This window comes from Juglans microcarpa x Juglans regia, chromosome 1D (genome assembly GCF_004785595.1).
Source record: "Juglans microcarpa x Juglans regia isolate MS1-56 chromosome 1D, Jm3101_v1.0, whole genome shotgun sequence".
Lineage (NCBI taxonomy): Eukaryota > Viridiplantae > Streptophyta > Magnoliopsida > Fagales > Juglandaceae > Juglans > Juglans microcarpa x Juglans regia.
In genome coordinates this window covers 46,576,758-46,602,969 of record NC_054594.1, presented here as the reverse complement: position 1 = coordinate 46,602,969, position 26,212 = coordinate 46,576,758, and the positions used below count along the sequence as shown (strand labels likewise).

General features: G+C 36.4%; 4 protein-coding genes and 1 pseudogene across 5 annotated transcripts; 1 reads left to right on the top strand and 4 right to left on the bottom strand.

Moving 5' to 3' along the window:
- Nucleotides 1-1,655: 1,655 nt before the first annotated feature.
- Nucleotides 1,656-4,771, top strand: LOC121264273 (annotated as a pseudogene).
- On the bottom strand, nt 4,516-6,462 carry LOC121264283 (V-type proton ATPase subunit G1-like). Its single transcript, XM_041167401.1, has 3 exons — nt 5,793-6,462; nt 4,768-4,868; nt 4,516-4,640 (listed from the first exon to the last, which is right to left on the bottom strand). The coding sequence occupies exons 1-3, from the start codon at nt 5,995-5,997 to the stop codon at nt 4,614-4,616; spliced, it is 333 nt and encodes a 110-aa protein (XP_041023335.1). The 5' UTR covers nt 5,998-6,462; the 3' UTR covers nt 4,516-4,613.
- Nucleotides 6,463-8,788: 2,326 nt separating this feature from the next.
- On the bottom strand, nt 8,789-12,520 carry LOC121248261 (WPP domain-associated protein). Its single transcript, XM_041146670.1, has 5 exons — nt 11,481-12,520; nt 9,681-11,334; nt 9,465-9,591; nt 9,134-9,235; nt 8,789-9,026 (listed from the first exon to the last, which is right to left on the bottom strand). The coding sequence occupies exons 1-5, from the start codon at nt 12,436-12,438 to the stop codon at nt 8,958-8,960; spliced, it is 2,910 nt and encodes a 969-aa protein (XP_041002604.1). The 5' UTR covers nt 12,439-12,520; the 3' UTR covers nt 8,789-8,957.
- A 2,560-nt stretch (nt 12,521-15,080) lies between these two features.
- Nucleotides 15,081-16,546, bottom strand: LOC121264263 (caffeoylshikimate esterase-like). The gene is made up of 2 exons (XM_041167381.1): nt 15,426-16,546; nt 15,081-15,234 (listed from the first exon to the last, which is right to left on the bottom strand). Exon 1 carries the CDS (start codon nt 16,455-16,457, stop codon nt 15,483-15,485), a length of 975 nt encoding a protein of 324 aa, XP_041023315.1. The 5' UTR covers nt 16,458-16,546; the 3' UTR covers nt 15,081-15,234; nt 15,426-15,482.
- A 5,821-nt stretch (nt 16,547-22,367) lies between these two features.
- Nucleotides 22,368-24,105, bottom strand: LOC121264253. Of its 2 annotated transcripts, XM_041167368.1 has the most exons (3): nt 23,805-24,105; nt 23,669-23,774; nt 22,368-22,525 (listed from the first exon to the last, which is right to left on the bottom strand). In XM_041167368.1, exons 1-3 carry the CDS (start codon nt 23,955-23,957, stop codon nt 22,500-22,502), a joined length of 285 nt encoding a protein of 94 aa, XP_041023302.1. In that variant the 5' UTR covers nt 23,958-24,105; the 3' UTR covers nt 22,368-22,499. The 2 variants fall into 2 exon arrangements, with proteins under 2 accessions (XP_041023302.1, XP_041023294.1); XM_041167360.1 differs by having other exon boundaries at nt 23,669-24,102.
- Nucleotides 24,106-26,212: the final 2,107 nt, after the last annotated feature.

The following is a 26,212-nucleotide window of genomic DNA, read 5'->3' as shown; positions in this document are numbered from 1 at the left end:
CTTCTTCTATCCTATTTAAGACTCTCTAGTAGAAAGAAGGTAACCGAGAGTCAAATCCATGTTAAAGCAAAAAGTGGCTCGTCAAAGGATGAACTACCTCTTCTACTCGAATGGACCAAACAAAAAACATAAATAAAGCATAGCAAAGGCTGTATCTCATCCCAAAACTTGTAGTTTCCAATTTGGAAATAATACTTATGTAAAGAAAAAGAAATATTTTATAAAAATAAATCTATAAATTAATATAATTTGATGTAATACGTCATATTATAAAGTTACTTTTATTATAAAATAGACCTAACGAATTATATGAAATAATGTCAGTTTATAAATTTACTTTTATATAACCTTTTTATATCTGCAACACTTTTATATAATCTATTGCTACATAAATTTTCAGGAATCCACTGCTTATGTGCTCAACATGAATTTGAAGTCGCACAGAGCGTAGAGATTGTGATCCCTATTTCTGAGATCAGCGTATAAATGTTGTGGCCCAGGTCTTGTTCGAGCATTTGCCTTCGGTTGTTCAGGGCCTTCAGGCTTATACTCTATTTCCCCATTTTAGAGGTAGCGTAATCTACAACGGTAGTGGCCCACTAGGCAGCTCATGAGACCAAATAATGCTTACAGTAAGTTGAGCGTCCAGCTCTCAACTGGATGTGCTAGGGATTGGGCTTGGGGTTGGGCCAAGTTTTATGAAGAAAATCCACTTGGTACTTGGAGCATCTACATCGGGATGAAATTTTTTTTTTCTTAAATTTGAGCTAAAAGTCATATTTTCTTAAATTTTATTCATCTTTTCAAAACTTCATACATCCTCTCTCTATTTTTTCTGTATTATATTAAAATAATATTTTTTTATTATTTTTTTCTCACTTCCTTTTATAATATTAACTACTTACTCTTTTATCTTTTCCTTCTTTTTGAACAATTACTCTCTAGCGAATATTTTAAACAAAAATTTAAATTATTCTTTTGCGGATATGATAATATTTTCAAAATTATTATGTTTTTAAGAATAATATAATTTTTTTGTCAAAATTCGTTTTTTCCAACAGCTAAATTCTAAAAATTAGTAGGGAATTGAGTATTGTGAAAATGCGTGTTTGTTAATAAAAATTAGTTAAATGTTTAGAAAAAAATGATTTTATTTAATATTATTGAAAGATATAAAAATATAATTAGCCTCACATAAACAAAAATAAGAAAATTTGATTTTTATGATAATGTTCCTAATTTTGAAAAAGGAGTGGGAATAATAAATATATCTAAATGTATTATTAAATTTGGAATGAAAAAGATCAAAAGAATGGTTTAGGATTTGTACAATTAGTAGTTACTACTCAAATTTGAGGAGCTACTGTACAAATCCTAAAATCTAAGAACCACTTGTAAGGAAGCGGATGGTAGTGCTCTTAGGATGTCTTCCTTGGAGTAATTAGTAGGTAAAAAATGATATTGTTGTAACTATTTTATAATTTTTATACAAGTTTAATAAAATATTATTATGTTTTTAAATTTATTTAAGTTTTATTTGGGTTTGAATTTAAAAGATAACATCTTACTCCACTATTCTGTATGAATTTCACCACACAGCCAATCAGACACTGCTAGGTGTACGCTATTTTTATGATACAAAACACTTCCAACATACTTGGGGCACCTGCATTTAACTCGATTCCTCTCCACTCATATCTCTTTTTCTTTCTATCTCCTTCATGGAGTCGCAGCGCATGCCTCCATCTTACCCTCTACATCCCAAAATCCACAGAAATGCGAAAATAAGTCTGTCATGGCCATGGGCGAGAAGTCATCTGAGGAACAGAAGAATTTGCTTCGAATCCAGGATGTATGATACATGAAACTTCCTTCTCATATTTCTATCATCAATTCCCTTCGCTTCATCTCAGTGTTATAAGACTGCTTCCACTTGTTTCTGCCATCAGCAGCTATTACACTTGTTTCTTCTACCAGCAGCAAGAGCAGAATTCGCATTTTAGTAGGAAAAGTTACGCTAAAAGGACGAAGAAATGTTTCGCACAATTGAGAGAAGAACCTACCGGTATAGCTAGGAAGGGAAGTATTGCCGGCGCTGTTGCTCTCATTATTGGCACCAGTATTGGGTCAGGGATACTTGCTCTGCCACAGAAGGCTTCCCCCGCAGTACTCTCAAAATCTCTCTTTTACTGTTTTGATCTTTCGTTTTTGGAGAAGATATATTAAGACTTTAAGAGTGGAATGAAAGAGAAACACTTGAAAAGTAGCTTTCTTTCTTGGCCATTTTTTGAAACAATTATAATATGCTGCAGGGACTAGTTCCGAGTTCAATTTCAATAATAATATGTTGGGCATTTCTCTTAATTGAGGCGCTTGTGCTTGTCGAAGTCAATGTGGCGCTGCGGAGAAAGAAGAGGAAGAAAGAGGAAGAGAAAGAGTTAGAGGTCATTTCTATTAGGACAATGGCCCAAGAGACGCTAGGAGACTGGGGTGGAACTCTAGCCACCGTGACCTATGTTTTCTTGGGCTACACTTCCATTATTGCCTATAGTTCCAAGTCTGGAGAGATCCTTTTCCATTTGATCAATTTTCCGGCCTCGTTTTCAAGCTTCTTCTTCACTGTAATCTTCACCATGCTCATCTCCATTGGCGGGACTCGTGTCACAGATCAAGTCAACCAATGGCTCACAACTTCCATGATAGGTAGTTAGTTGGTCCAAGTTGTCTTTCTCACAATGTTTTGCTGATCACTGCCAAAGTTCACATATTGATGTATCTGAGTGTAATCCTCTCGAATTCTACATGATATAACCAAGTCGGACATGTTCTCAGGAATTCTTGTCAGTTCAAAGTATAAGGGTACTTTTGTCGTATGATTGGCGCCACTTGAACGCTAACAATGCATTGAAATCGATACCCAGGTCTGCTTCTGGCAATTGAGGTGCTAGCAGTTATTTATGGAGGGTGGTCGGGATTGGAGGGAAGCGGTAACTGGGGGAAAGTTCCAGCTACGATTCCTGTCATTATTTTTTCTTTAGTTTATCATGATCTAGCACCTGGTAGAGACAATCTTCTTGAAGTTTTACTTGGTTTAGTTCAGCAATGAAAGTGATGTTTACCAATTCATGGTACGTTATTTTACTGCAGTTCTTTGCGCTTATTTGGGTGGTGATCTTACACGTATAAGGACTTCAATTTTGCTTGGTAGTCTTTTTCCGTTGCTGGCATTGCTTGTATGGGATGCAGTTGCACTTGGTCTCTCTGCCCCGGCCGACCAAGTTGTTGACCCGTGGAATTGCTCATGAGGTAATCTCTGGAGAGCCTCTTGCCTTCAAATAATCCTCTAGAAATAATCTGAGAAGAATTTATATTCAATTTAACTTTACCCCAAACGTTATTTCTAAACCCAAAGCGTAATTGTTACCTCTGGTCAGGGTAAAATGGAGCGGGGTATCGCTTATGGTTGAGGCTTTCTCCCTCCTTGCGGTCGGAACATCGCTAATTGGCACACTCCTGGGATTCTCTGAGTTCGTCAAGGAGCAACTTAATAACTTTTCATGGCAGCCTTCTTCAACACCAAAAATGCAGGTAGCTTTTATATCCGGAGGTCCTCTTTGATGATAAGTTAAAATTGATTATTATGTATGTCACGATAGCAAACATCACTACTGTCTACTAACCCTAATATTTGTGCATAACCATGCAGAGACTAAACAATGTTTTCAATCTGAGAAAATGGTGGGGAAGGAATAAAATTAGCTTCATGGCTATGACAATGGCTGTTGCTCCATCTCTTTTTGTGTCAACTATGGTTCCAGATGCATTCTCAGCGGCCACTGACATTGCTGTAAGTATAGGGAGAAGGGGAAATTAGAGACTCAATCTCCAGTAATGATGCATGTTGTTTATGATCAGGTTTGGACATTTATCTTCATGTTTAATGTGGACTAGGGAGGCTACTGTATGACGATGCTTTATGGAGTTCTTCCACCCGCAATGGCATGGAAGATGCTTAACAGAGAAGCCGAGGATACTGAAAGCAAGGTATTTTCAAAAGCAAGGCCAGTACTGCTCGGAGTAGGATTATTTGCATGCGGTATAGTGGTAGAGCAAATCCTGCAGGATATCATATCATTCCATTCCTAGCGAGTATTATATTGGCAACAAGATGCACAACATACTCTGCCGAAGCAACTGTAAGTCAGTCTGTTCGACAAGAATAACATATTAACTACTTGCCAGTGATAATTCTAAAGAACTAAACTCTATAAGCTTTAAATTACTCTTTCTTACTGCATAAACTATCCTACCAAGTACCAAGCATTGCTTGTAGTGGTCAAAACCATCACAAAAGGTTACAATAATCACATCTAGATGTACACACCAGTTCAAAGAGCACCACCCAAAAAGAAAGTACTATAGCATTGAGCACCCATATCACAACTGTGTTAGTTAAGTACAAGCAAAGACAACCAACCACAAAGCTTTTTCAGCAATTTACTTCTTCACAGTGGTCACATGATTTAGAAGCATCTGTACGACATCATTGGATATTCTTGCAGCCTGTGTCTTCAGGTGATGGATCTTTGCCTCTGTTTCTTGCTCCAGCCGTTTCACAATGGCATCTGAATCCCATAGCTCTGCTTGGTGATACATTGGTAGAAGGCATATCCATTTATAAAAATTCCCCCCTAGATTGACACGGTATACAATGATCATAAAATACCCACTGTTAAACATGAAGTTTTCGATGAATCATATACTTACCTCCTCAACCTTTCTCTGAAATTCAAGTTCTATATGAGCACAAAACTCGGCAATCTCCTTCTCAGCCTCTTCTTTGGCCTGTTTTAATCTGGCCAACTTAGCTGATGAAATGAAAATGAAGAGGGTATTATTAGTACTGGCTTCCAGCTCTAAAGCCATGCATACAACACACCCACCCACGCACCCAACCAGCACCAGTACATGTTAAGTACAAAACATAGGTTTTAATGAATAAGATCTAAAATTAAAATGTCATGAATATTCAACAATGTCAACTGTTTTCTGATGCCATCTAAAGAGGATAGAGTAGTAACTGTCATTCAATTAACACATTGGAAGGGACAGTAACTAATAAACACTATTGTCTGACTTGACAGAAATATGAAAAAGGATGTATATGGCAAGCTCAACTAGTTGCAGTTAAGGCTACGTACATTAATGTATTTTTCACCGTTGTGTGAGTGACCGCATGATCATGTTTTCTGTTCCTCCTTAAAATGCAAATAACACGGCTTCATAGCCTTAACGATCTAAGGCATGACAATAAACGTCAATCTAATCATAGAAGAAATCCTACACATGCAGAAGTTGATATTGATTAGACTCAGTCCCAACAGATTGGAAGGTTATTGCTCAGATACGTCCTGCCCACTCAAGAAAACTCCCAGGTTTGAATTCAGTCAGAGCCAGTCAGAAATCACCAATACCTCACATTTATGTAAGTCCCCCTGTTTACTCGTTCTGCCATCAATCTCATAAGTAGAATCTACCACTTCAGTTGTCATGTGAATGCAAACGCCCCAAAAAAGATGGGGAAAAAAAAAAAACAACCTATCATCAACTCTTTCACGGAGTGATAAATTCAGATAACTCAAAAATCATAGGCCTAAAAGTTCAGTTCAAACTTCAAACACGATGAAAACTACATTCTAGAAAACCTGCAGCAATATAATCTCAGAGAAACTCCAATTATCAGTGGTTATACAAGTACAACCATACTATCATTCAATAACAGACAAGGATACCTTTTCTGGCTTCATTAACAATTCGCTGAGCTTCTTGTTCAGCAGCTAGCAGTTGTTGAATTGCATTCTGTCCCCTCTTGGCTTCCATACTGAAATTGCTAATGCAGCCAAACTGAAAGATAGATAGGATTGATGCAATTAAAGTTTCATGCTTGAGAATCCTATAACAAGATGCTTCCACAGAAACATATACAGTTAGGGTCATCGTGTTCAAAATCAGGAGCCAATTATTGGCGACTCGTATTCCCTTTAAAATAGGTTAGGATTGTTAGTGCCTCATCATAATTACGTCATATCTTTTACTAAAATCAGTTCAACTCTCTAAAAAAATAGCCATAAACACATGTGAACATGTCAAACTGGTGATTCCGATGGCTACATGATTTCATATTATAAGAAACGTACGTGTATCTATCAAACAGTACTACTGGACCTAGGGAACCCTCTTAAACACCCCCTCGCATGATCATCCACATCTAATCCAACTTTAATACAACACATCTTACGAAAAAGCTGTAATCTAAAACACCACATATAGAACCCAAGTCATCAAATCTGGGTCCATATTTTCTGTAGATAAATTCGAACAAAACCTTTTAAGTTTTTCTCATGCACACGGTAAAAGTTCTTTTTTATTTCCCCCTAAAAAACCCATCGCTGAAGTGTCAGATCAGCATGAATATAGTAATGCCGCAAGCATGTCATGAGCAAGTGATTAGTATGGGAATTAAGAGACAAGCAAGCACAGTTACAGAGAGAGAGAGAGAGAGAGAGAGAGAGAGAGAGAGATGTACGGAGAGGTTTTAATGCGAGGCGGGAACGTACTTTTGAGAGAAGATGCGGTGGTACTGAAGATGCAAGCAGAAAGAATCGAGACCGTGCTAGAAACTTATTTCAACCGACCGGACCGTGAACCGCTTAACGTAAAGAAGGAAATTAAAGCCTCGTCGTTTTGCCTTCCCAAGATTCTGTATTTGTTTTTCTTTCTTTTTCTATAGTGGCACCCTTTCAGGTTGCTAAGGCGATAAGCGTAAAATGATTTTGTTAACAAAGTTGTGTTTCCAAAACGCTCAATCAATAATCATGCGTCGATTGCTGTTGTCTATCAAGTCGGGTGGGTACGTACTGTCGCCACAATAAGCCTCTTTTTTTATTTTTTATTTATTAAGCCTCAATTTTCCATCCGAATTTATACCTAATTTCATTGGGTAGGAGTAGATCAGAACAATGATTTGAAAAATTACATAATTTAGCCTTTTTTTTTATGAAGGCTGTAATTCATCCAACCTTAAGCTTTAGTTTTCAAAATCTCATATTATATATGAAGCATCATTTAACATCGAGTCATAATCATTAAGTAAGAATTTCTCTGTCCAACACTGTAAAATCTCATTCACCGTCTTTTTATATTTAATTTGAGATTATATCTAAAAAAACAGCAAAAAAAAAAAACAAAAAACAAAAACCATCCATTATTATTTTGTATAAAATGTTCAATTCTTTTGAATCTCATTTGATGGAAAAACATACAAATTAATACAAAATTTTCTTGAATCCAAACTTCATGAAACCAACTTAACAAAACCTCGTGCACTTGCACAAGAAAAAAAGCTTTCACCTCATAATAACTGCATTCAGTAACTCAGTAAAGACAGCGAAACACGAATAGATGAACGAAAAGGCCTTTTATTTCTGGGCCGGGACAAACTGAGCCTGGCTAACTACAATCTTCCGAAGCCGCACCGCACGTGGCCCATCGGAGTTCGAACGACCGCCGAAGAGAACAACACAGCCTTTCGTTTGCTATCTCGAAAGGGCTTATAAACTTCAATTCATTTAGCAAGGGACCCATTTGCAACCTCAAAGAATCGCTCTCTTGGGTCCATTTCCAAACCTCCTCCTTCTTACGTAGGAATGGCGTTTCTTGTACCACAGCCCTGCCACGCACAAAGCACCCGCACCGGCCAGCACTCCAATCACTATTGCTGCCTTCTGTCCGGCACTCAACACCCCAGGAGAGACCCATATTTTCGGAAATTGATTGGATGCCGTGGGAGGATCAGGCGGAGTAGCAGAAATAGCAGGCAGAACATGATTATAATCAGGAACCGGCGGAAGTGAGGCGGGTGCTTGAGTTGGCGCCGGCTCAGGTGAGGCATCGGACTTCAAAGGTCCCAAACAATGATATTTGTTCAAGCCTGAGAAGAGAAACAGTGCTAGAAAAATAGAGACGGAACACATTCTACCCTCCATGACGATACGCACGTACGCAATTTGTTAAGTAGGTACAAAACGTTAAACACTCGAAATTTGGAGAAGGTTTTGAGATGGAGAGAATATATATACAGATAGCTATGTATCTATAACTTCGGGAAATCAGACCCAGGTTAAAGAAAACGGCGGAGAGACCTAGTTTGAATGTCCAATGAAATGAAGTGAGAGTATGGCAAAGTTTTTCTGTCTCGAACGGATCTTCTTAGACAATGTATGCATGGTATATCACGCCAATACGGCTGTTTTAAATACGAAATGAAAAGAGTACTACTACATATAAAGTTAGCCTACCCTGATCAGTTCAGGGACTTCCAGACAGAAAGGGCTGCCGGCTCATCCATATCCGACAACTTTACCCTGTTCAACTTCTCTGGCTGTAACATTATTATTTGATCTAGTATTATTTGATTTGGTTTTTCCCACTTGATCTAGTATTACGGTATTCACGCTCACAAAATTATAAAATTAATTTTATTATAAAGTATATCTAACACAATATTATACAAAATCATATCAAGTTGTAAGTTTATTTTTATGAATTCCCTTTGTAATTATAGCAATTATTTGATTACGACGTGACACTCCTACAATTGGACGTTGAATATACAGAAGTGAGAGCATGACTTGTGCGCACGACGTTGTGGATTAGAATCAGTAGATTATAATTTAGTTCATGAGGTCTTATTAAATGAAAATAAACCTCCAAAGCGATATCACTTAATACTATTTGGAAAATCATACAACAAAAATTAGTATTGTGGAATCTATCTGAACTGCCAATGCACAAAGAATAACACCGGCTATGCTGTCGTGCGTCAAAGTCCATGCAGTGCGCCTGCCCCAAGTTCATTTGTAACTCATGCAAACTTCTTCTCTCATGACATAATCTAATTATTTATTGGGTATACGAACAACTCCTCCAGTTAGTTCTTTATTAATCAAATTCAAAATGTCTGAGACCTGAGTGGAGAAAAGAACAACTAATTAGCACAAGGATGATAAAACTATATATGCGCCATATTTCTCGTCATGAAATGAACAATAATCTACTCTAAGAGACGGGTTACCTCAAAGTACTGCTGCAGAGCTGGTGAATACTGATGCAGTCTTGTGTATATCTTCTCAAGCAGACCTAGAAGCACATCCACTTGATCACCTAGCAAATCTACCTATGTCCCAACAAAGAAGCAGGATTTTGAGGAATTATGAAATGCAGAACAACACAATCAAGATGATCTTCAGGACACTACATGATTAAGAATGAATTGTTAAGACCCAGTACAACATAAATAATAGGAGGAATAAAAAAAAAAGGCCGATTGGGCAGCCTGATCGTTTCTACCAACATGTTCAGGATGAACTTATAATAATGTGGGGAACGTAAATGTGTATCAGAACCTCAAGTTCAGCCTTCTGCAGGTTGTAACATCTCCTAACAAAGGCCTTCCTGTAAAGCAATTCCTTGTTTCTCAGAGAGGCAACAAGCTCAACGAGCGGGTCTAAATTGTGCTTCACCTCTGTCAACCTACAAAGAAGTATTACAGCAACATTATTCGTCATACAAAGTACATCTAATTTTGTGAAACTATGTACGTTCCTGAATAAGTGAAGTACCTCAAAATGTTCATTCCTAATTTTTCGAGCACTATATGCTCAAAATCTGCGAGTGCTTGCTGAAATCCCAAGAGAGCCGGCGAGAAGACAGAATCCGCTTCAGTTGATTGTCCCGCTTTATAATCATTGGGTGTATGGAAGGAGGCCTTTCCAACTTGTGAAACATCTAATATAGGAGTCATCTCATCATGAACGCATTCTAGATCACCAGCGATACTTGTGCCTAAACTAGTGTCCAACTCACCGAACAGTGCCTTGCTTGTGACCAACTGTTGCGAGGACTTCTCTAGCTTGCTACTTCCTGAGCTTAAAGTGTGTTCGTCTTCAATTAACAGCTTTTCAAATATATTTTTCTCATCCATCTCTTCATATTTCAAGCTCACAAGGTCAAGGTGTGCAGTTCGTTCCTTTAAGTCAGTACCTGCACTTGGCTTTAAACCCTCCACCTGAAAACATTGTGATAGAGAATCTAGTTTCCGAACTAATTTATTCTCAACACTAGCGTTTATACCATTATTTAACTCCTTAGAAGAGTGCAGATCTCCCAACATATTGCCTTGAATTCTAGACTCGCCTAATTCTCTATGCAAGATGGAGGCATCTCTCACTGCCTCGACAATCACAAAATGAAAGATATCTTCCCTAATCAGACTCTCTACATGATTATAAGAATCTATGTCCGTCTTGAATTCCTTCACCATCTCACTGGTGATTGGGAGGAAATCCTCAGGAAGTTTGACCTCTTGAAGTTGACTTAATGTAGGACTACTGGCGCTGCAGGCAATACTTTTGAAGCTCTCACCAAAGACAATTCTATATATCTCTTCTCTAATCAAGCTTGCAGTGTTCTGACCTTCTGTGCTTTCGTTCCATTCTTTAAAAACTTGCCGCAAGAAAGCTGTCCATATGCCCTCTCTTACAGAGCCCTCTACACTGCCTAACTCGTCAGTATACCTGGAGTCTTCCACAATCTTATAATCCTTCAATGCCTCGCTGAAGGCAAGGAAATATATCTCCTCTCTGATCTGGGCTTCAATATTGCTGCTCTCAAAGCTCTCATTCCACTGTCCTACCTTTTCCCTGAACAAATATTTACATATACCCTCATGTATCAGGCACTCTAAATCATAATAGTCTAACTGAATGTAAAATTCTTTCCTTAGTCCTCTCAGAAGGGTAAAATATATCTCCTCTAATATCATTGCCTTCAGATTTAAGTCTTCTTTTTCTTGTCTTAGCATCCTTATCTCATTTTGTTGCTCTTCATTTAGTACTGCATGAGAATTAAATGAAACTTTATTAATCTTCTCCCAGCCATCTGCCAAAGTATTGATGCTCTCATCAAATTGTGATACCCTTTTCTCGATAAAACTTTCATTTCCATGTATGGATGTATGATCACCAAATTTTTTTCCCATCTTAGCATCCCATTCCATGAAATTGTTCAGTCTCACAACAATTTCTTGGATCCTTCTTCTAAGATTTAGAGGGTCCTTTTCTTCCCTGAGGGATAAACATCCTTTTTCTCGAAGAATTTCTCGCTTCAGCCTATTCAGATCTTCACTTTGCCTCCGAATAATAGATTCATGACTTTTTATCATCTTAGCCACATATTGCCTTCTACCCACTTGTTGTTCCTTCCAGTAAGCTCTTCCTGCTCATCTACCTCTCCAACCTTCAAGGAAAAATTTCCAGTTTTGTTGCAACTATCATATTCGGGTGAAAGCATTTCCCTTGCTATATGAGAAATCTTGCGTCCAGAAATTGATGGAGGGGCTGAAGCATTACGGGTCTTAATACCATTCGCCTGCATATCATTTTCTCTGCAAAAGGGCTCGAGTTCTTGACGCAAACTTGCAACTTCATTCATCAAATCTGACCAATGCTCACTCAAGCATACACGAACTTGCATCTCTTGCTTCGTCGTTACTTTTGCTTCAAAACTCTCTTCGAGATTCGTCACTAATCCTCTGATCAAAATAGAGATGGTATCGTTCTCTATAGACCACCTCCACTGCTGCTCTATTGGCCCCATGTGAGACAAAAATATGGCTTTTTGCATCTTTCCAAAAGCAAGATCTAACGTTTCCTTCAGCATATCTATGTCCAAGCCCATTTGTTCAATCTTTTCATTGTCAAAACCTCTATTTCTTTCCTCCTCAATTAGACTATTATCAGGGCCTAGTTTTTGTTTGATATTCCATACCTGTTGATGCACAGAGTTCTTCAGCTCACAAAATTCACCATCTCTATCTCTATGTCTCTCTCCATCTCTATCTATCCGGTTGCCTAGAACAAACTCCTCAATGCCTTCAGTCTTTGTTCTTTCGATCTCAAGGTTAGCACGCAATGAAACCAACTCTCTTTCTTTTAGCTCCAATGCTTGCCTAAGCTTCATTTCATTTCCTGCTCTTTCCGTTAACTCTCTGTCCTTATCGGATATAGCTAGCTGAGATTCCTTTAGACGTCCTTGAAGGTGGTCTCTTATCTCTTTTAGGTCTGCAAGTAATTCCTCGTAATTGCTTTCAAGTATGCAGCCGTATGTCTCTTCTTGTACAAACATCAGACACCCCTCTAACTGCATTACCGCCAATTCATAGAACTTTGACATCTCATTCAAGCGCTCGACAATCCCTTCTTTTGATTTTACTTTCTCGTGTGCTTTATCCATTGAATGATGCACAATCGACATCATGGTCGAATCGGTTATAGAAACTCTAAACCTGCCATCCATCCCACCAGCAAAGAACTCATCCATTTTTAACCAAGAAACAAAGGAATTAAATAATATCTACACACTAATAACTTTAATAGTCATCTTTGGAATGAGCAGAGCATAATAGAAACAAACAGGAGATAGAAACTTGAGCTCTGAATTTGGGTATTTATGGCCACTCTTTTCTCATCTGTCCCTCTAAAAGTGGATGATTTGCTTGACCCATTCTTCCGAACAAGAAGAAAATGGGATTAAAAGAAAACCACAAATCCGAAACTGCTACTCAACAGCCATGCACACCGCACACCTTGCTGACGTAATTTTTTTTTTTTTTTCAAAACATCCAAAACAGCCCTTCTCTCCCAAGAAACGAGTCTCAGACCGCAATCCTCTCCTTATCTGTACCCTGGTTGTCTTCCATCTCTCCTACAAAATCCCAACCTCCTCCTAGTCCTACCCTGTAGATTTGTATATTTACACACTCCTAATAATATCTCAAATTTAATAACTCTTCTCTCTCTCTCCTCTCCCTCTCTTTGTCTATGTGCGAGCAATAAACTGCAATGGCATCCCAAAACCCAGAAAGCAAGTTCCAAGATTTCATGCCAACCATGGCCCACAAGCTCAGTGGGGACAGCCTGATGGCGATCTATGCAACGACTTCAATTTGTTGGTGGACGGTGGAGTCATCACCTTCAACAGCCTCAAGAGTATTGAGTTAAGATCCGATGATCATGTAGAAGTTTGTGCAGCAACTAAAAATCAGGCCGAACCTCAACAAGCGGAGAAGACATAGTAACAATCCTGGACCTTTATTTTCAAATCTGTTATATGCCTTGATTTATGTTTCCAGATTCTGTTTTTAAAATTTGTATAGCAACTTAGTAGGAGTCGGTTACTCACGGCTGTATTATAAATACTTGAGACTTTGTACACAATTGAATCATGAAAATAAAAAATTCTTCCAACCTATCTGTTTGTGTTAAATCCTACATGGTATCAAACAGAACGACTTACGTCATTTCCTAAAATTCTTCTCTACCCAATTCTTCTTCTACTTCCGATAACACTCCCAACACTCTACCTGTCTTCAATCCTTCCTCCAGCATCAATATCACTAAACTTATCCGCACCAATTTTTCAAATTGAAAAACGACCATGCTTCCCTATCTTAAAGGTCAAGAAGTGTTTGGTTATGTTGATGGCAATATTAAAATGCCCGTGAAAGAAATTCCTCATAGTGATGGCACCATGCAACCAAACCCAGCCTATTTGTTTGTGTTAAATCCTACAAAGAGGAACTCCACTCTATTGGGCTTGCACGACTTGAGAGTTGAAGATCTGCTTTCTATATTAAAGGAAGGTGACTTTGATGGTGATAGTGCCAAATGGAGTTTTGCCTCTTGATGTTTAGATTGAGCCCTGAGCTCATGGAAGAGTCCACCTTTGTTTAGACAAAACTTGACTATTGACTGCTAATTTATTTCTTCTCATTTTCTTTTTCCTTCTACCTTTTTCAATTTGTAAAAATTTTAGTCTTATTAGGATGAAAGCACCGAAAAATGGAGTTACACACTTACAATCCTCCACCTAAAAAAATTCAAAAACACCCGCATTGATGAACGAATCTGAGAAAAAGAAACACAAGTATTTCCTTCTCTGACTTCTTCTTCCAAATGCTCTTCAGAGCAATAAAGAACAAATCTATTGCAATGGATTCTCGATGATGATGATGTTTAGCCATCTTTGGAGAATAAAAAGGTTTGGGTCTGATTTCATTATAGTTAAGTAGAGAAAATGAAGAAGATGGAGGAGAAGAGAGAAGCGTCGGGGTGAGAGAGAAGCATGGGAGGGGGATTTGATTTGCTTAGCGAACCGTGACATGTTTAAAATCGGACTTGGTGTGTGGTGTGCGATAGAAATCTGGAGGATGAATAGATTTTCTCGGCTGTTTCTCGGACCGACGTACCCCATCCCATTGTCACATTCCAATGTGAAGATTTTTTGTTCACTTTTGAAGATGTTTAAAAATGCAAATGAGTTAAATAGTTTTTTTATTCACCAACGATCTTTTCCTTTCTTTTTTGAATTTTTAAAACCTTCTGACTATGTTTATGAATTAGGTCTCGTTTGTATTCAAAATCTACCTCATCTCATCTCATCTCATTTCATCATTATAATTTTTTTAAATCTCTACATAAAATATAATAAACAAAACAACTTTCTCAAATCTAAAAACAACTTTTTCAAATCTACACATAAAATATAATAAATAATTTAACTTTTATTATATCATTCACAAATTATCTCAACCTATTTTAATTCATCTCGAAATCTAAACCACTCGTTAAAATGATAAAAAAGAAAAGTAGATAACTCATTTGATGAAAAAAAAAAAGGCAGAATTAAGCAATAATTCATACGACAAAGTGACATTTCCTTTTGTTTGAGGTAAGTGAAATTGGATTTGAGAGTTGGGTGCACTTAGAAGAGAGAAATCTCCGCACATACGATAAGTGTGACCTTCACAATCCATCTATTTAGGTGAGTTTTAGGTAGTAAATTGAAAATGGATAAATTAAAATTAAAATTAAAAATTAAATAAAATATTATTATTATTTTAAAATTTTAAAAAATTAAATTATTTATTATATTTTATATAAAAATTTAAAATTATTATAAAATAAAATAAATTGAGATTAACTCGAAATTCAAACCGGTTTAAAAGATATTAAAGTCCCTTATTATTATTATTTTAAGTTGACAACTAATTTTTAGCCACACGTACGGCATCTCTCTCGTTCTCGATTCCCAAACTATTTTCCTTCCTTTACAAATTTCAAAGAGTAATGATATAATTATAATATTTTGTATAATATATTATCCAATAATATATTAAATGATAAATATTTTTATAAAATATCTTATAAAAAAAACATAATTTTATAAAAATATTTTTTATTTGACACATTGATATATAATATATAACAATATGTTGTACAAATATCATGGGTAAATCCTTTTTCAATTTCAAATGCTTTTAACTTATCGCCAACCGTTCTGTCGGGTCCGCCCCGCCTACCATCTCAGGCGGCGCGTGCATCAGAGGCGCCTTTCGCCCTGCTCAGAAGCCATTGCAACATGTCCCCGTATACCAACTCGACGTTCTCCTCCGGTTCGCCAATTAACTGGTGCCACATCTCGGGGTAAATCTTGAGAGTCTTATCCTTGCTCGATGCGCGTTTGTACAGTTCTTCCGCGCACGCCGGGTCGCACACGACGTCTTTCGTGCCGTGAACTACCAGTAATGGCACCCGCACCTCCTCAAACCTGCCCTGCAGCTCGTCGCATACCCTCACCAGCTCGCGGGCCGTACCCGCGCGTGGCCTCGCCACCAGCCTTTTTGGGCTCGCCAACGCCAGCTTCCGCTTCCACTCCTCCTTGAACGAGACCTCCGGCAGGGAACCCCGAGTGGGAATCACGCGCCAAGTGGGAATCAAAATGGCGACCAAGGATAGGAAGTACTCTAACGGCCATGGCGGCTTGAACTTGGCGCTGATTCCGCACATCGCTCCGTTGAGGATAAGGCCGTCCCAGACGGTCTCCTTGTGAAGCGTAATGAGAAGGGCGATCGCGCCACCGAGGGACTCCGCGTATAGGAAGGAGGGCAAGGAGAGCGCGTGGCGAGCACGGAAGGCGTTGAAGAAGGAGATACAGTCTTCGACGACGGGGTTGATATCGGGGATGTGGTGAACGAGGCCGTCGGAGAATCCGTGACCCTGGTGGTCGATGGCGCAGACGGCGAAGCCGACTTTGGCGAAGAACACGGCGCTGAGCTGGAGGAACCAGCTGGACTCACCGGTGAAGCCGTGGACGACGGATAGGGTTCCAACGAGCTCGGTTGGAGGGAGTGGGGTCCACCACTGGGTGAAGAGCCTGAGGCCCCTGTCGTTGGTGATGTACTCCGAGCCGTGAGTAACGGAATGGCGCGCGTAGAACTCGTCCGGAGTCAGCGAGCCAAAGGGACTCTCCTCGTTCGCCTCCGCTACTGGGTGCACCATTCTCCTAGCTATGGTACGTGGGGTAGAATAACGCTGTACCGACTCCAGTGCAGAAGAAGTGCAAAACAAAATGAGAGAGAGAGAGAAAGAGAGAGAGAGACGAAGTCTCTACTTATAAAGGTTTTTGTTTCCATGGAGGAACGGTTACCGTTTGTTAGTCAATCCCGTGATTTGTCATGATGCCTTGCCCAAGCTAGTCCGCTGGGTTAAGGTAGAATATTTGAAAAGTGTTAGAGAATATTTACGAAGGGTAATAAAAAAATAATAATATAATATTAAATAATAATAAATAATAGATAAAAAATAAAAAATAATAAAAAAAAGATAAAAAATAATAATAAAATAAAAATAATAATAAGAGTATTTGAGATATTTTTGATTGTCAAACTTGCGGTTTTTTTAATTATTTTGGTACTTTTTCGTTAGTTAACTGAAATTATAACAAATTAAAATGTTTTCTAGGAGTTTCAAATGCAATATAAATTTATTTCCTTTTAAAATAATTATTTTTCATAAAAGTTTCATTGCATAAATTATTTTAAATTTTATCTTTTAAATCAAATTATGCTATCTGAATGGTGTATAATGTAAATATTTTCAAATAGAATTATTTAATAAATCCCATAATTATAAAACAAGAAATTAGCCAAATCAACCTAAATAATCATGATACTTAGAGTTTTTTTGGATAGTGAAATGAGATGATATAGTTTTATATAAGTTGAATAAAATATTATTAGAATATTATTTTTTAATATTATTATTGTTTTGAAATTTGAAAAAGTTAAATTATTTATTATATTTTATATAAAAATTTAAAAAAATCATAATAATAATATAAGATGTGTTGAGAATATTTTCATATCCAACCATGATCTTAATAGTGTGGTGCAACGTTTAAAAACTCGGATAGGCCGAGGACCAACCCGCACATGCAAAACCCTTCTCCACACGTTTGGTCCTCCAATAATCTCCGTTCCCAGCCTATACCCTATATATTTTGCCTCGCACTAATTTCTATCCGTAATATTTATCATACGAACATTTACACATATATTCTATGCAAAAAAATGTATAAATTGACATACTTTAATGTTATTTGTTTAATTGTAATGGTTTTTTTTATTATAAAATAGATATGACATATTACATTAAGTCATGTTAGTTTATAAATATCTTTTTATACCGTTTTGTGTAAACTATATTTTTATTTTTTCATAAGCTCAATATATGAGAGAAAGAAGAAAGATATTAGAATATTTTTAAGCTTTATGTCATTATCAACAATAAAAATTAGTTGTTGTATGCATTTGCTTGAACTATGCTCTTGTTAATTAACAGTACTTGAATTTGAAGATGTATGAATGTTATAAAAACGTCTATTTTATTTATTTATTTTTTATAATGGTGTTCAATGTCTTTACTTTTTGTATACTTGGTAGTTATATTAGTTTTAGACATTAATTTAAATTTACATAAGGTCAATGATCTTTAATTATTGAACAATTCAGTTCAACTCGTATAATTAATTTTAAGCTTTAGACATTAATTTAAGTTTATTATAAGCTCATATGGGTTTTGAGGTTAAACATGTAAACGAGGAAGGTAAATTGGTAAAAGCTTAGCAAAAGGCGTTTGCCAATCTTTGGTGCTTCAGTTATTAATGGGTTTCTTTTTTGCTAATCAATCTTCATAATAGAAGAGTTTTCTACTCTTATTTTATCTCTATCACCTCCCTCAAACACATTGAAACGTCATTTTAGATAAAGCACGCACGCTGCACGCCTACCTAATTTTCATAAATAGCAGCAATTGTGCAGTGTGGTTTTAATTAGATTAGCTATATAGTTTTCTTTATATAGGTAGGGTGCCAATATGTGATATAGATAAGACACAAAATTAGTGGGCTTGCGGTTTATATAAATGAATTCAGATCAAAACAGATTGACCTGTTAAGATACGATTAATAAACGAATTATTAACAGGTTAACATACAAAATTAAATAATTTTAAATTTTATTTTAAAATTATAATTTTATTATTATTGAGTTGTAATATTAATATTTCTTAATATGCTTATGCTTTTATTGTTGAAGTTAAGGGTGTATATTAATCGACAGAATCGATCGTCACCGATGTGAACCGGCTACCAGAATTTGGAACCGGCATAGAACTAGTCAACCAAGTCCAAAATATTAGAAACCAACGTAGGTCGGTTCGGTCCTGATCTGGCTCGCTTGTAAACCGACCGATAATATATATTTTATTTTATTATTGTGTAAAATGACGCACTTAACTTAAATGAGTTAAATAATGTCGTTTTATAACTGAGATTTACAAAAAAAAGAAAAATAATGTTGTTTGATTTAATACACCAAACGTCGTCGTTTTATTTAGGATTTTATCAGTCTTTCCCTCCCATCTTCTTCATTTCGATTCCTCTTTAGCTTTCCTCCCGCACATCGTCTCTCTCTCTCTCTCTCTCTTTCTCATCGCCCATAGACAGAAAGTCGACGAACTAATCAAAATCACGTCAAAATCAAGCCTACCGATTTTCTCCCCCTTAATTAGCCAATTTTTAACATGTAAGAAAACAATGGGTTCGGTTTTTATTTTGGACTGAAACCAAACTTTTGTGTCAGCTTTTACCCCTAGTTGGATTGTAATTATGAACCTATGCTCATATTTGTAATTTCTAATTTATAATATTGATTTTATTATAAGTTAAAATCTGAAAAATATTGATATTCTTTGTTAGTAGGTAGTCATAGTGTTTTATTGAGATATTGTGGCTATTATTAAATATATATTTTAACTTTTATGTGAGATTATGTTAATCAAGGTAAATGAATTATGTGGGTTGATTCAATCCATTTATATGAAACGGATTGAAATAAGTTATGTCGTATTGATCTATTTCTAATTAATTATTAAACGAATTAAATGAGTGATACGACACGACCCATTATTTAAAGGAAAATGCTAGGGATCACGATAATGGGTCCCGACATGAGTCCTGTCATTTTTTTTTACTTAATAATTAAGGAAATATTTTTTAATGATGTGTTTTTTTTTTTTTTAAATGTCTAAGGGGTTTAAAAAAATACACAAAAAAAAAAAGAAAAGAAAAAGAGAATGCACTTATCGGGAGTAGGAATCCTCGGTGGCTGTAGTGCTACCTTATTTAAATGGGTCGTGCTAGGATTGGTAGGTTTGACCCGTTTAATTCAACATGTTATCTTCAGATTAATCCATATAATCAAATATTCATAATTTGACACAACCCACAAATTGTCACCCCTAGTATATGTATACAATAGCATAGATATTTTTTTTTTCCTTAAAATCTTGGTTTTGAAAATTCTGTAACTCTCGGTCTTTGTTAAATATGGTACCCCTTGTCTTCGTTTTTTTTTTTTTTTTTTTTTTTAAGAACTTGTATAATTATTATTTTTTATGTATAAACTTAATTATATGTACTTTTAGTTATATTATATTTTTATGGATATGCTTTTGAATAGGAACTTATATATATAATCACAAATCATTAGGGAAAAAAATTATTTTTCTAATAATTTATTTGGGTCATCCTAGATAAACGCAAGCCTACGATAGATAAGTGCTAAGTTTATAAATAAAAACATAAAAAAATTATAAACTACAAAAGATCTAATTTATATTAACTTACCATAACAAAACTCGTCAAAATAAAATTAATATCTATATATATATTTGTAAACAATCAATTTTAGAGTGCTTGTAATGCAGGGTGTGTTCGCATCCTACGTATAGAATACTTTGAATCCATCGTATCTGTTTTCTCTCCTGAATCAATTGAGACTTGATTCAACCTCAGACAATACTTTTGGGTTGCCAAGATTTAAATCAGAGAAACTATCCAATAGAAAGAAAAAATAAAAAGAAAAATGCTTTTATAGGACCTTTGCACATTAGGCACTCTTCTAACAAAACGTAAATTTAGAAGACCTTTTAAAAGTCTCGATAAAATAGGAACCACCAAAGTTTTCACTACTTAACCAGTGAGGTATTGCATCCTCTGCTCCGCTTGAATATGAAAATCAAGTACAAGGGTAATTGATACTAATGGGCTATGGACCAACTGACGTGCTGATCAGACAGAGAGAGAGAGAGAGAGAGAGGGAGGTTGCGACGACGAAATAGGTGTAGTGATAGAGATGAGAGAGAGATCGATTGAACGGAAGAATAGTGGGGAGAGAAGGGAGAGATCGATCGATTGAAAGAAATACACTAGCCTCAACTCGAATTCACGGTAAAACACGTAAATTTCCTATGTATCCATTTTCTATTGGAGGGTGTAAAATGCAAAATCACACCATGTCCAATTTGAAGTTTTCTCATTTGTTTTAATGAGATAGCACGTGGTTGTTGGTTTGTTGCCTTGTTGGTAAGAGACGAGATGAGACGACCCATCCCTGCTCTTGTTTTTATCGTGAACGTCCCTTCTATCTCTACTCCTTAGCCCTCATCCTCCTTTGTCTTTACTCGTTAGCCCTCTTGGTTTGAACTCTATTTGTACCATTCCTTACCTTTTTTAAAGTTCCATTTTAAGAAGAGAATGTAAAGTTACGTACCCAACAAATATGGAAATCCTATTCCTATGCCCTCCGGATGAGGGTTCTTTGAAAATTTGACATTATTTGGTACAAGTTATTAGAAACTCAGAAAAATTAAATATTGATTACACATGACACAAGATTTATGTGGTTCAAGAACTTGCTTATATTCACAAAGCTACAAAAATTTTTATTTCATATGAAAAATAAAGATACAATGCACGGTAACCATACAGAAATAATGCAAATCCATATAATAAACCTTAATTAGCGGTCATATAAGATCATTAGAAGTAGATTAGACAAAGTTTGACTAAAATTTGACTAAAAAATTCATTTTTATAAATTTAATTAGTTATTTTTCAACAACACCTAATAACAGACTCTCTAAATCTATTATTATTCTATTAAAATATTAATTTTAACATTTTCATTTATTTTAATTCTAATTGTAATTTGAATATTTATTCGTTATTAAAAAACTACACATTAATTTTTTAACGTTGATATTAGATTTTAAAAGAAAAAAATTGGCATCAAGTAATCATAATATTGCAAAACTATAACTTGAAGCACTCGAAAAAGATGATGCCACGTCATTGAAACGATGACTGATGGAGACTAGCCGACTTCTATGGTTGAGTTTTGGATTTGGGCGCTTCATGCTTTTGAGACGAAGAGGAATTTTTTAGAATTGTGAGCTTGTGCAACACAAATAGCACGCAGGAGAGGAAATTCTTTATGCCAAAATAATATTTGGCCAGCAACTTGGACTCAGATTTGGCCAGTGAAAATGATCAAAGTTAAAAATACTGTATCTTTGTTGAGTTTACTGCAGTGAATTTTTATGCAATCTAGTTAAATTTTGGTCAAAATATAACTTTGTTTAGTCTATTACTAGTGCTCTAAAGGTTTAATACTGCCAGCCCAAGTCTGCGCTCCATGACCCAAATCTCATTGAAAATCTGTAAAAAATGACAACGAATCCTTGTCCGATTGGGTCATCAAATTAGACCGCCACAAAACAATCAAACTCCACACAAAAAGCCCAACCCAAGAATATGTTGTTTAGTAAAATGTTTGTTCTTCGAAGCAATGTTTTCTGTATTTGATAGGTTGGAAGTTGCTTTCAATCCAAGAGAGAGTTATTAAGCCGAAAATTTAAAAAAGCAGTGCTAGTCATCATCCTAGATTTGGTCATCCCCCCCCCCCCCCCCCCCCACTCACGTCTATTGACGCCGTACATTTTAGGTGACTTAACATCCATTGGGATAGGATGAAAAAAAACATTTACCTTTATATATTTCATGGCATATGAACAAAAGGGCCTATTTATAATTAACATTCCAGTAACAAAAGCTTTAGAGGGTTAGCCAGTTTCCAGTATACACATTCTTGTTATTTCCAGGATAGATTCAGATTCCAAATGCGCTGCCAGATACTTGCATCAATACTCATCTTCATCCAGACAAGCTGAAAGAGGAAAACATTGCCTATAAATTACTAAAAAAATATGCCAGCGAAGCAATTGATCACATTCTTCGATAAAGGGGGAAAACCACACAAATTAAAAGCAAAAACAATTGCAGAAAACAAGATGATACAACAACACTTCCAGGAATTCAATGAAATTCATGTAGAGCAAATTATCTAGCATATAAAATCCATGATTCACAAGCATGTGTGCAGTAAGAGTGAGATGGCTAAAATGTTGACTAGGTTCCTTCCACTGGTAACATTAAATGGTAAAATTTCAGCTCATTGAAGCTTAAGCCAACTCGAGTTTGTTTTGTTAAGAGGCAAGGATCGACTCTACCAATTTATTCAAGTTATTTGGGTATTACTCAAAACATAATATCACCAAATTATGATCGAATATGCAGAGAGACTGAAAGATAGATTTAAAAGAATTGCGAAAAATCCAAGCAGAGCTATTGCAAACAACAAGTAATTGACAGACCCAGCAGAGAGATTACCATGCACCATGAATTGCTGGCTATCCTGAACTCCTATCTTACCCACTGCATTGTAAACTGAATAATTTCCTGGTAAATTAAAATAATTCGAGAAATTTATAGATCCTTATCCATTCTCTTCTTTTCCAGCCCTGTAGGCAATTCATTCTTCACACATCTCATCACCTAAACTAATCAGCTCAGAACATTACTATATGAAATTCATAAACCCTCCCTGCTCCCCCGCCCCAACTTAATCCTTTGTTCTCCCAAACGCCATAATCTAAACCATACTGGGGGCCAATGTTTATAAGAATGCTGCTTATTTGATATCCCCGACGGTTTTGAAAAACCTTTTTGCGCATCCTTATGCTGTCAATTATGTTTGCAATGATAACAGCCAATGCACTACAAATCCTATAGGCTCAGCTTCACGAAATTATGCTCAACAAAGGCTAACCATAACCTTTACGAAGATTAAAATTCAGCACCATAAAAAGGTGCCCCAGGAAAGACTAATAAAATCAAATCCCTCAACAACCCTAGATCAATTTTCCAACAAAAGATGATCAACGAATTTAGAATATCCGTACCAAATAAAGCCCTCAATCCAAACAGAAATTTGCACGAGGAAAGCAAAACGGATACTGAGATCAATTACCTCCGCAACAGAAACAGCAATAGCAACAGGAGAGAACCATCAGCGACTCCCTGCACACTACGAGGAGCCCACCAAGAATCTCTGAATTGGGTTTCGCAGCTTCTTGCAGATCAGAAACAGGTCTAGCAGCTTCTTTTCGATCGGAAACTGGTTCTTCATTATCCAACAGTTTCTGGTTGCTTGAAGACTTCTGCTTTTCGCTTTCCATTCTGTTGAGGTTCCATTCGAGCTTTCTCAGGTATCCAAGCTTGAATGAGTCCCTAATCGTCATCGACGGCCATAGATGCATCTCTCACTCTCTTGAGTCTCTTGTCTTCCTAAATTGTACTAAAAAATATTGAAACACTGAAAAGCGAAAATACAGAGACGAGGTCAATTTGTTAGGGTTACAACTCTCAAGTCCGAAGACGGATCAGAATGTATTGTGACGACTTACTTTGAAACCGTCGCCAAAGAATCTAACATGACGAGCTTTACTGTCATTTCGATTACATGCCGTTTCCATTGCTCGAACACAACAGCACGTCGTTTTATGTTTGAGATCAAACCCAACGACCAAATTGACTCTTATCATTTTCCACTTCAATTCAACACACTTTGTTTAACAATTTTTTTCTAACCCTTTTTATTTATAATTTTTATCATTCCCAATCATACTTTAATCACTTTAAATTTAATATGAGTAGCAGAATTTCTCTGATCTCATTTTTACGGTAACACTAAAATTAAAAAAACATGTTGTTTCTTGTTTAATTAACGTCCTTGATGCCTCATGGGAATAATATAGATGAGTTTTGCTATATATATGCCTGTCTGTGTATTAGCATACTACTTATCATGGGATCCGTTATAATTTTTAAAAACTAAAATACCAATTATTTTTTAGCATAGACGTTGATGTCAACGGTGTGTTGGGTATGTAAAAAATGAGGCTTGCAGCTTCTAAATAGAATATTTTCTTTAACCATTTCTCACATAATTTTCAATTACTTACATATATAGATATGTATCTATGTATATGTATGAACCGAGGTTCTCCAAGTAGTACTTCCACATGAGCAAACACATGATGATACCTTGTTCTTTTACATGAATCACAGATCACGATACCAGTACATGATGAATTAAGTCAAATGACATGAGATTCAAGAGGAATATTTTATGCGTACAGAAGAACAGTACTGTTTAAATTGTGACTACTTAATTTGCACTTAGGTCCAACGTCAGGATCATGCATGGCTGGCTCTTTAATTTACTTCCAGGGATCAATGATGAACAGCCTGCAGCATCACACATTCATATCGCGTCCCAACAAGCAATAATAATATTACCAAACGCCAAGAGCATGATCTGCTTAAATGTAACCAAAACCCCAAGGGAAAAATAGCAGTTCATGATTGTTAGAAGTGAAGGTGTGAACTGTCGGTGGGTGATCATGAGGAAACAAGAGAGAACGAAGTGCAGAGAAAATGAAGAAGAGAAGGGTGGTGATGGGTGCCATTGGATCTTTAATTCCTCCCTAGCATGCAAGCTCTGCTTCATTAGCTTGAATTTTTCTGTTTAAGCCCGGCCGGAGGGAGCTGGGGGATGAGTAGAGAAAATTAATGCTGGAAGTGCGCATGCGCGCGCTACGTACACACCTAACCACACGGCTACCAGTACCATTTATCGTCCTGAGCTCGGGAACAAGTAACATACTTTCCCTTTCCTTCGCTTTCTCATCTCGAAGAGCAAACAAGAATTGATTGCGTTTGTTGGGATTCTTTTTGAAGAGCATGATGAAGCGAATAGGAGACAGGACTGCATGTGGGTCAGTACTGGCCTGCATGCATGGCACAGCAGTATAATGATCAAAACTAAAGCCGGCACCGGGGACCAAAGCCCACGTGACCAGAAGTTAGCATAGCTTGTCGTGTTAATACAAAGTTAAGTCGGTCTGTTTTGGTGGTAATTAAAGTGCTAGCTAGATCTGAATTACAGCCATAGTTATACCAAAAATAAAGTTTGTCGGGTCCAATTTACGCGTAAAAAACGAAAGCGGCAAATTTATGCAGTGAGATCGAGGAGGATGCATGGTTTGTAATTATACCATACATGGCAATGTTAATTTAATGGAGTGTGTTAGGTTTGTGGAACTGAGGTACGTCCCTCCAATCTATAATTTCTCACCATCCCTCGCCCATTAACATTGTACTCCTAGGCATAATCCATTGGTATATATATCATATTTAGACAAAAATATCTTATTTTTATTCACAATTATTATTTCATTTGCTAGCTTAAAGTTAGGCAAGATGTATTAATTTTAGCTACAAAATTTATTAGGAGATTGATATATATCTCCTAGAGTTCTTGATTAAGATCATCTAGAGTACTCTCCAGAGCAGGAGAAAAACAGACAGACTCATAAGATGAATTTTACATCATTAAATATCTATAAATATTGTAAACTCTACTTTGCGTATCTATCTCTATTTCACTATAAGCCATAAAATTTAGCTAAGAACTTTAAGAATGGTAGATTAGTACGTAATACAATCATGT